This window comes from Poecilia reticulata, linkage group LG20, assembly GCF_000633615.1.
Source record: "Poecilia reticulata strain Guanapo linkage group LG20, Guppy_female_1.0+MT, whole genome shotgun sequence".
Taxonomy (NCBI): Eukaryota; Metazoa; Chordata; class Actinopteri; order Cyprinodontiformes; family Poeciliidae; genus Poecilia; species Poecilia reticulata.
This window is the reverse complement of record NC_024350.1, coordinates 3,249,535-3,260,326: the sequence shown is the minus strand read 5'-3', so window position 1 is coordinate 3,260,326 and position 10,792 is coordinate 3,249,535. Positions and strand designations below refer to the sequence as shown.

Genomic DNA, 10,792 nt, shown 5'->3' with positions numbered 1-10,792 from the left:
GGGGAGAGGGCGTTGAACCTCTTTACATGGCTCCCATTGAGGTCTGTCGACATCATCTTGAGAAAAACTGGCGAAACATGGAGCCAGAGTTTAAACTGCTAAACCTCTTTTTAAGGGCTTTTCGGTTAAGGCGCTGAGAGACTCTTTGCATTAGAGGACACTTTGGAACAAACAACAGTGACGAGAAAACAGACGTACCATTGCCGTTTTGAAATAAACAAAACAAAAAAAAAAAAAGCATGTAGTGCATTTACTCGCAAAACACTTCAATACGCTTAAAATCGACTGCATTATTAAAGTATAATCTGCCAAAGTGCATGATGCATAATTTATCCTTGATGAACAGCGTCGTGCCTCAGCTCCATGTTCGCTTTGGAGTTGGGACAGAATTTTCACTCGCTTTACGTCGGTGGAATTTGTTACAACCTTAGAACTGCATCGAACGGAAACAAGATTTGCATAATAAAAGATTAGTGTGTTTCCTGTTTCCGAAAACAAAGTGAGGTTGGGTTTATATGCACTAAACGAATAAGCTTCTCAAACCTAGAATGAATCAATATTCTTGAGTGTAATACTTTTCTGTGACACGTTTTTGTTCATTTCGCATTTATTCACACATTTTTTTCATAGTAACTTAAAGCCACAGCTGATGATTTTTCGAAGAAACCTGAACTCCACTACAGTACCGAAAAAAAGCTGAAGGATGAGCTTAAAAATCTCCCTGTATTTTAAACATGGAGTAAAAAAAACAAAAAAAAAACAAACTACTGCCACAGACCGCCGCTAAAACCGAGTTAAAAATCATCAAATAAAACAGGCAACACAATAACGTTAAACATAAATCAAATTTTTTTGTTTTATGTTTCAACTTGCACAGTAACTTTTTCTTTTTGCATCCCTGTCCTTATGATCAAATACCACACACACCTAAATACTATTAGTGCTTCTCCAACAACATATTAAAGAGACAGTTCAGGATTTCTGAAGCGAGGTTCAGTTCATTTCCTACCTGCAGTAGATTAACTCCTTTGGTGTCTTTATTTAGCATTTAATCTGATTGGTTGAACGTGGAGGCTGGAGCTTCAATGCTTGTTCAAGAGCATAAATGTTGTAAAATCTCGTTTTGTTTTTTTCAATGCAGATACATTTCAAAAGCATTTTTTGACAACAAAAATTCTTTGTTCCTCTCAAAAACAGGAAGTGAGTACCATATATGGATAATGACAATGGGCAGAAAAGTGAGCGGTCTGCATAGATTATCAATGTAGAAAACATGAGTGAGCTGAGATCATAAAGTATTATTGGAAATTATTATTATTATATTATTTTTTACATTTTGTGTCTAAAATTCAAGTAATAAAAAATATATGTTTTAAATATAGAAGGCCATAGAGAGCACAACTTCTGTACAAAAATTAAAGATTATCTTTATTTCTAGCATTAAATAACTTTCAAGGGATGCAACATGGGTAACAGCAACATTAGTATACTTGATAACTAGCTTATTACAACATATTAACATGGATTGGCTTTATTTTTTATTAAAGATTTTAGTCTGGCTAGCTATTAGCTCTTGACTCAGCGACCAACTAAACTGGAATTGTGTTGCATTCACTTTTTTATATACACTGCCGTTTTGGATAAAATAAACTGAACTGAAAATTTGACATAAAATGATTCTAAATGAAGACACAGAGAAAGTTGGCTACTGCAGGTAAGATAAAAAGCTTTTCTTATATTGCAACAAAAATGCTTGAAAAATCATGAACTTTCCCTATAATTAGTGAATAATGTATTTTTAGATTTAGTTAAAAAAAAAAAACATTGTTTATTTAAAAAAAATTATTGATGCTACTTTTTAGACACACATGTAATTTGTGCTCTTAAAAATCTTAATAGTTTAAGATTCTAGCATCCTATAGCTCTTCACATTTGTTTTCGTTTGTATTTCATTTGACTCAAATAAAAACAACATTTTTGTCATAAACAATTAGTGGGTTGTGGATGGAAACACACTAGGATTCTGACATAAATATACGCCTTATAATGAAAGTGCCAATTAGTTTCACTCAGTTAAAGTCACGGACAGCCCGAGGGTTTTGAAGAAACGACCAAACCGCGGTTCGTTTCCCGCGACATAGCGATAGAAATAAGTTCAACATATCAGAGAAAAATCCCAAGCCTGCTTGAGGCTCGCTGTGCATAGCGTGTATACTTGAAGGCATTATGTTCTCAGCTTTTACAACCAGATTTAGTGTTTCATACCGTTATATCTTGGGTCTCCACCCGTTTATGAACTGCATGAGTTTCTTCACCTGCAGCTTGCTTAGGCGGAAGTCTTCGGACAAAATCTCTTCGGTGAGCTGCAGGAGGAGATTCCCGTCAATCTTCTCGGACACAAAAAGGGAGACTATGTCGTTGGGCAGGCCAATGAACTTCAGACACTTGGACACCTCTTCAATGGAGATGCCGGACAAGTTCAAAGGCGGTTGCCACTGTGCGATGGAAGAGACAGAGGGACAGTTTAGAGTTGCAGAGCTGGAACAAATCTCGTTGGTGCCAGGCTCGGTTTGAACGGCGGCTTGCTGCGACTCGTTGCAGATGGACTCCGTCGGGAAATCCGGGCACTTCTTGATGGCGTTGGATTTAGGTGTTCTTGGTGGTAAAATGGGGCAGGATAAGCTCTGCTTAGTGTTCGATTCTTCTATTGGCTTGTTCCGGTACATTTCCGAGTTGTAGCTTGAAGATTTAGTGCAGATCTGGTCCGTGGGGCCTTTCTGCAAGCTGAACTCCCCGCGGCGGCATGCCAGCTCTCGGCCATCGTAGTCGTCCAGACTGATTGCACAGGTCTTCGAGGAACTCGGGGTCCTCTTTCTGGGGTAGCTGAAGTAACTCCGGCAGCTCGCGGGCACGAACTCGTCCATGCAGTGAGCGTCTCCTCCGATAAAGTTGTTGGGCCAAGACAGACGGGTCGGCACGTCGTCCAACGGCGGGCCTCCACTGGGCGAAGTGGCTCTTTTCTCCGTAGTGCTGGCGTTACCCCAGCTGCAGGGGTAGCAGACGTGACTTTGCTCTTGTAGCTCGGCTCCCTCTTGCTCAGTTGCTCCACTGCTAAAGAAAAATGACAAGACTCATTTGCCAAATAATTCTATTAAATCTCCCGCCCCCCTCCTAGAATGCTTCCGATTCTTACATGTTATGGAGACCTGAGGAATAATAGGAAAGAGTTGGACTTGGAGACCGAGTGTCCTGCTGGCGGGGCTTCGAAGGGATGGGCACCGACGGTAGTTGCTTCATACTTCTGGGAGGAATGGGTGGAGCGTTCAGAAGACGACATTCCTCCTTCACCTAAACGGATTTTGGATTCATTTGAAAACAGTTAGAAAGTTTCATACTTGAAACTTTCTGTAGTAATACAAGTGCCAATGGGAAGTTGGTTACCTAAAGGCCGAGCGATACCGGAAGAAAACTAATTAGAGGTTGAAGAAGACAATCACCTTACGACGGTATGGTTTAGATCAAAGTATATTCGTGAATTAGACTGGTCCAGTCAAAGTCCAGACATAAATGCAATTAAAGATTTTTGGTAAGACTCAAAAATGATTATTCAAAGATAGATGGGTTATCTTTAAAAGTCTAAAGCTGGTAGAGACACCAGAAACACAACAGGTGCCTGAATATTTTCCTTCCACCTCATATCAATAAACTACTTTGTGTTGTGGTGCAACATAAAATCACAATAATGATGTTGACCATGAAGTAAAAATACTCAAGAATTCTACATTCATCAATTAAAGAAAGAAAAAAACCCTAAGCATGAAGACACTGAAGAATCAAACTCTCAACAGAAGCAGTTTGACTCTGTTGAGTGAAACAGTCAAACTCTGTTTGACTCAACACACAGAGTGCATCAAAGAATGGCGTTCTACTCACAGCTTCAGACTTTGGTGGGACAGGTGGTGGAGTAAGTGGAACGTCCAAACTGGTTCTAGCACTAAGAGGACATGTGACTGGATACAGTGAGGCCGTTGTCGCACAGTCGTCGTTGGTGACTCGTACACCTTCACCTGAGGAAGGGTTTGGGCTCTGCCTTTTCAGGTGATCCAACCACAGCTCCTCATAGGGAACGTCCAACTTGCTGAGATTGGCATGTTGGCTTGTGAAGTCCGACAGCTCAGGGAACAGATGCTCGTTCTCTCCGGATTCTGAATGGCCGCAGTCGGAAGGCGGAAGAGACCAGTCTCCGCACAGCGTCATACACCCCTGCAAGTTGACTTCACTATTCCCGTGCAGGTTGCTGCCATACACGCACACCGAAAGTCGGTGGAAAGACTGCGTGAGCTCGTCTCTAGCGTACGTCAACGAGCTGGGCACCTGCTTGTAGCCGGGACACCCGTTGGAGCTGCCGCTCCCGCCGTTGCCTCCGCAGCTGCCGTTCCCGCTGCTTTTCTTCGGGCTACTGCCGTCTTCGTTCCAGTCGGCCCGCACGTCCCGGACTGCCCGAGAGTAGTCGTCGATGTCAAACTGCTCCTGGCAGAAGGAAAACCAGCGGTGCACCATGGTCTCTAGCCACAGCTCTCCCTGCAGCAGCTCTTCCGGAACGATGAATATCGGCATGGCCATGTGGAAGGGGAAGTGGGTGGGGATGATCTTGTTGCTCCGCAGGACGCAGCACACCACCACCGTCTTGGTCTGGATGTTGACCAGCTTGTAGCGGTGGCCCTCGCGGATGAGGTGGAGGTCGTGCTGGTTGCGGGGCGGCGTGCTGGGCACGACCACGTTGACCGGGAGTCTGGTTTTCTCCACAATGTTCCGGATGGTGTGCTCACCATACTGCATCTGCAGCTCCAGCGGGCTGCAGGTGCTGAACCGGCCCTTGCACTGAAAGGGCAGGCTGATGCTCTCATTGGTGCGGTGGTTCATGCAAATCAAGCAGGGCATCTTCCCGCGGCCGATCTTGTTGATGGAATTGAACTTGCCGATCTTCTTGAAAATGGTGTTGAGCCTCGACTTTTCTTTAGAGCTCTTGGCATAAAGGATCTCCGCCTGACCCATTAAAGTCAGTTCGTCACCAGTACTTAGTGTTATGTTGTAAACTTCTGTGTCTTCATTACATTCCCCTGAAGCCATCTGTGAACAAAAGGTAATGGATGGGAAATTTGCACCAACACACTCATCTTTGGGACATCTTTCCCAAATGTTTAGGTAGCTACAAGCCATGGTGCTTGTAGATAAATGCGGCATTTTCAGGCATCTGGAAATTGGATCCGAAGACAAACCAGACGTATCCACATCTCAACTTTTTTTTGGATACTTGGTCAATTGATTTAGTTTTTTTCTTTCATGATATCACACAAGGAAGCATTGTGTCTGAGGTGATGTCTTAAAATACATCCACAAGAGAGCAGCTTCCATTTAACTCCTATATAGCAAATTACCCTTAACAATGTAGTGGCATCATCTGGCATTTAAGGGCATCGTAACATTTCCTAGAAAAATATCTCCATCCTTATTATACCTTTGTCATAATTCTTCTACCAACAGAAGGCCAGTTCTTCTTGTTTTCCGGAGTTATGACTGACTGTAGTTCATAGAAATGCTCAAATGAGTTTTTATAATCTAAAGCTTCATGGCTGATGCTTTTCTGTTATTTAGGTGACAATATAAACAGTATACAGGTACAAACTGGTCCAGTCAACATTCCTAAAATTCAATTAGTTAAACCTATGTGTTTATCTTTAGTCCGGTAGAAACTGATTGAGTGTCACAATAGTTTTTTTTTTTTTTTTTTTACTTTAACCTTAAAAAAACAAGTAAGCAAAACACTAAATAATGGAGTGAGAAATAAGTACTGGGACTAAAAAGCCCAGTGTGCATTGTCATGAACGCCAATGGGGTGATTTTGTCTCGTCAGACACTCCTTTTATTGCTGGAGTTAAGGCAAGCATAAAACAGTTCTGAGAAGAATGCTGTCCTTTGTAGTTCTTCATAGTTTAGCAGGAAGTCATTAAAATCAAGATAAACAAAAGGCTTTAAGTGTTTCAAGACAGCAAATTTTCCCTTCCTACTGTTACTACACTTCAGATTCTTCACTGAGAGCGATAATAAAAAGAATCTTGAAGTCTCTCCTTGACTAGCCGTTGCTGCGCAAAGCCAGTCAGCTGGCTTAAAGAGTAAGCAGGGGAAAAAATAATTTGCCTGTTTGACAATAAACATCTCCCAATGACATTTCTTTTAGCAACCTGAGCAGATAGCCTGATAACATCCACAAATTATAACTACTACATCTTTATCACTTTATCACATTAAAAATCTTTAATTTGCTGAATAAATAAATGGTGCTTGTATGACCAGGATCATTTAATAGTTTTCTTTCTGATAGTTTTCTAATTATATGTACTTCGGTTTTTACTCGTTGCTAGTCTCATGAACAGTTACCACAAATTCTCTCTGATGCATTATTGAGGCGATATCTTCATAACCACTTTTCCTATTGAACCTGGCCTAACGCAGCTTTAATCAACGTCAGTTTAACGGGTTGAATGTACCTTAACATTGAAAGTGATCTCCTCCATGACGTATACCCTCTCAGGGAAAGCTTTGGCCACCTCCTCCACACTGTTGAAGTACTGCACAGGCTCCTTGACATCTCTGTCCTGCTCCAGCAGCTTAAACTGACCTGAAGTTGAAAAAAAAAACAAACAAAGAAATACAAGAAGAAAGGTCAGCTCACGTATCAAGAATATTCTCAAAGTGATGAACAGTCGACCGTGCTGTTGATTCCAGAAATGATGGATTTTCAAAATATAAACTGTTACAGCCTGGTGTATGGAGAGAGACAAAGGTGGAGGTAGAAAGACAAATTACACAGAGCTGCTAGTCATTTTATAACATTTTTAGAGTTATATTTACCTTCACAATTCATCAAAAATACTTACCAATAGCAATAAAACAAAAATATTTCAAATTACAACCGTCACTCCAGTGTCAGTGTGTGGAGAAAAAACTATTTCACAGGACGGCTTAGATGAAATATTTGGTAGAATAATACATTTCAAAATAAATACACCAACACTGTCTTCACATATGGCCAGCAGGATGGACTTTTTTGACCATTGAGGGACAAATTGACCAAAGCTGCAACAAAAACAAAAGCCCCAAAGAGTTGTGGGGATATTATTATGATGGAAAATATAGAAAATGTTGGTTAATAACAACAATTTCATCACCATATCAACAAAAAACCTTAATATTTCCTAATATTTTGCAGTCCCATTTCGAAGACATGGGTACAGGTTGTTTTTAAATAGTTATGAAATGGTAGCTGGTTGGGACGAAATTTTCATATGTGGGTTACAAACTGAACTAGTAAACTGATATAGAGAAATCATACAAAAAATGCCTGTTGCTGGAGCTTACCTTCATAATGAACAGGGATCTCTATCTTGGGCCCAATCACGTAGTGTCCCTCCTCCAGACTGTGAGCAGTAATGGTTGTCCACTGACGGCAGGAATGGATCAAGAGGTAGTCATTGTCTCGAAGCCCTTCAACTGATTGACCTGCACAAGTTATGGAGTGGCAAATAAAATAAAAAAAAATGAAATGTGCATCTTTAGATCAGACAAAGGCTACATGATTTGTGCTGTTAAGACACTGGATGCTGTGAAACACAAGTTATGACAGCAGACATATTCTCAAACGGTTTACTCTTTACGGCAAAAAGTTATTTCCATTGACATTACATGCTTCATTTACATTAAAATTACATTTCCGAGCGGTCTGTAGTGCTTAAAAAAATAATTTCTAAACTTTTCCTGCATTGTCTAGCTTCAACACAAACGAATTGGTTTTCATTCTTAGCATAAACACAGTGACACCACCTCAGAATACATTTTTATTGTTCACATTTACATTAATTTCTTCAGCCTAACATGATGTGACCTGTTAAGCAGATGCACCATTTGCGTCCTACCAAAGAAAATCTCTAAAAATGTATTTTAAACAACCAAGTCCAGCATTAATTATAAACCACAAGACTGAATTTTCTGCTCACCAACGCAAAGATAATAGCTTGAGAAGTCAGTGCAGTCACAATGTTACTCACCGTTATCCAGTTTGACAATCTGGGGCAGCTTATATGTACTGACCAGCTGGTCTAAAGGTAGGGACGTCGTGCTCCATGTAACATCTTTTAAATTGTTGTACAACATTGTTCCAAGGTCCATTTTGCTACAACTAGCTTCCATTAGCCAACTGTGGAGTTAGCTGCATGTAAACACGGCTACGAAGGGCTTCTCTGGGCCAAATAAAACAAAGATACCGCTGTTCTTAAATTAAAGTGTCATATATTAAATAACATGACGCGTCTTATCTGTTGCATGTTTCCCTTTTTTTCTACGTGCCTAAGTATCATAAGGGTTCGTTGTCTGAAAAAGTAGCAGAGCCATGTTTGTTTAGCTAGCGACGGCTAACGGAAACGCGTATCGGGTCTCTCAAAATAAGAGCGTTGTTTATTTAGACCCTAATGAGAAACTTTATTTATAACATTTAAATGTATTCACACACATTAAAATATCTAGGAAAGTATTCTATACTTTATGTCCTACTGGAGGATATAGTATATTTTTTATCAAAGGCGACATTAGGCTATTTACAAGTAATTTACTTTGAAATGTACAGACCGGAGGTTGTATTTTGTGCTGTAAAGTTTGGCAGAGTCGCTCATTATTAAAATAGATTAGGAGGTAATCCTCGACCTGTTTGGGACTATGGTGGCTGCTGCCGAGTTTAAATCCGGTAGGTGGTGACGGCAGCATCATTCTGTGGGAATGCCTCTCTTAAACAGAAAAACTAAACAAATGATGCAGCTTAGTAGGCATAAAAAAAAATAAAACTGAATAACTACCTAGACAACATATTTTTTTGAAACCACATATGTGACAATATCACATTTAGAAGCAATCTGCCAAGTTGCAAAATTGAATTAATTTAAAATTAAAATGTATTTATAATTTGCAATACTTAATAAAAGTACTTGTTGCAATTATAGGGAGAAAATTTTTCCATGTAAAATCAATCTACGTATCCATTTCTTTCCAGCTTTACTAGGTTTGCGTTGAAATGCAATGAATGTCAGACCAAATGGGTAAGCCTGAGAAAAACATTGTCTCCTCAGTTTATTTGCTGCTATTTATTTATTAAATCATGTGAAGTAACATGGGTGATCAAGGGCCAAATATGAAAGAGTTTAATAAAATACATACTAATATCTAATTATTAAAAATGGATAAAGGTGTCTATTTTTTAAATGCATCATATATTTAATAATACATTTATGCATAAATCTTCAAATAAAATTTGAAGTGAATGTAAGTTAAAAGCATAGTTATATGAATCATAATCATCAAAGTCAGTGGGCGGGATTAAAGCTGCTACAAGTTGCTGTGCAGGTTAATCAATCAGATATCAGAACACAGAGGCTGTTAAAAGTATTTTATGATCGACTATAGCAGAGAGAATGTGAAATGATAAATGGAAATATATTCATCATAAAAAATAACTGTTGAGTGTATCATGTGTCTAATACTTTATTATACAGTATAAGTATTTGCTCCATGCATATTTTGGATTCTTCATGTCATCTTAAATGATCTTGCAGCAGCTCTGAATTTAAACACCTTTTTATGATGCACTCTACATATTTCATCATATAAATAGCACTTGGACTTGTTGCGGTGCAGGGAAACTGTCAAGCACTGCTACGTGTCACCGCACTTCCTGATCTCGCTGGTACAAATCAGAAGAGCTTCCCCAATTTGCTCTCAGTGTGCCCTGGGCCCCGGCGAACATGTCTTTCGTGGACACCCTGCGGCAGTGGGACGAGGCTGTGACCTGCGCCGACAGACAGGACTGGCAGGAAGCCCTCAGCATCTTCCTGTCCATCCAGGAACCCAACTCCAAAATTTGTTTTGACATCGGCTGCCTCCACCTTCTCAACCAAGACCTGGACGCTGCTGAAAAGGTATGTCTGGAATACACACAGAGTGAAATACTGGTCACATTTGACCAGAAAGTCACAGATTCTTCCACCAATCAAAGGGTAAAAAATAAATAAATAACAAAATAAATAAAAAATAAATCATCCAGACTCTGCTGGGGTCAACTGTGAGATGATGCATATGCGATAGTGTCTGAAAGTGCGAGTCACCCTGAAAGAAGAAGTAGTTGAACCATTTTTGTTCTTTAAGAGGAAGTTACAGGAGTTTTTTTTTCTTCTTCTTCTTGTTCTTCTACTATTCCTTAGGCGTTTGACTCCAGCATTCGTAAGGATGAGCATTTGGCAGTCGCCTTCTTTCAAAGAGGAATCACCTTTTACAAACAGAAGAGGCAAGCAGCACACATCATTTGAATAAAATGCCAACTTTCTGTTTTATTCAAAATAAATAAATAAACTTGGCATATGTTCCATCCAGTTTGATTCTTGGGCACCATTTATGGATTTACCTGTCAGATACATGATGTGTTATTTACTCCACTACTCTGCTTGAAGGTATGAGGAGAGCTCAGCAGATTTCCAGAGAGCTTTTAAAACTCTCCGAAACAATCAGCTGATCGATTACAAGGCACTCGGTCTCAGATACATCCTATATGCATGTGAGGTAAGCAGTTTATTTATATATATATTTTTATATCCCTCTCCACTCAGCTGTTGCCAGAAAGAACCCAGCTGACTCTCAGTAGTTGTAAAATAAGCAGCAGCATTTACTGCATTATATAATACAGCAGCATTTT

General features: G+C 39.8%; 2 protein-coding genes across 4 annotated transcripts in view; one reads left to right on the top strand and one right to left on the bottom strand.

The window, feature by feature from the left end:
* Nucleotides 1–6: 6 nt before the first annotated feature.
* Nucleotides 7–8,482, bottom strand: garem (GRB2 associated, regulator of MAPK1). 2 transcript variants are annotated; one of them, XM_008438336.2, is made up of 6 exons: nucleotides 8,106–8,482; nucleotides 7,420–7,560; nucleotides 6,549–6,679; nucleotides 3,934–5,130; nucleotides 3,194–3,348; nucleotides 7–3,111 (listed from the first exon to the last, which is right to left on the bottom strand). In XM_008438336.2, the coding sequence occupies exons 1-6, from the start codon at nucleotides 8,245–8,247 to the stop codon at nucleotides 2,268–2,270; spliced, it is 2,610 nt and encodes an 869-aa protein (XP_008436558.1). In that variant the 5' UTR covers nucleotides 8,248–8,482; the 3' UTR covers nucleotides 7–2,267. The 2 variants fall into 2 exon arrangements, with proteins under 2 accessions (XP_008436558.1, XP_008436559.1); XM_008438337.2 differs by having other exon boundaries at nucleotides 7–3,108.
* Nucleotides 8,483–8,776: 294 nt separating this feature from the next.
* Nucleotides 8,777–10,792, top strand: part of ncf2 (neutrophil cytosolic factor 2) — a 9,333-nt gene continuing 7,317 nt past the window's right edge. For both annotated transcript variants that reach the window (XM_008438332.2, XM_008438331.2), the window contains exons 1-4: nucleotides 8,777–8,797; nucleotides 9,827–10,022; nucleotides 10,305–10,387; nucleotides 10,551–10,659. In XM_008438332.2, coding sequence (XP_008436554.1) covers nucleotides 9,849–10,022; nucleotides 10,305–10,387; nucleotides 10,551–10,659 — 366 coding nt within the window. In that variant the 5' untranslated portion in view covers nucleotides 8,777–8,797; nucleotides 9,827–9,848. The remainder of the gene's footprint in view (nucleotides 8,798–9,826; nucleotides 10,023–10,304; nucleotides 10,388–10,550; nucleotides 10,660–10,792) is intronic.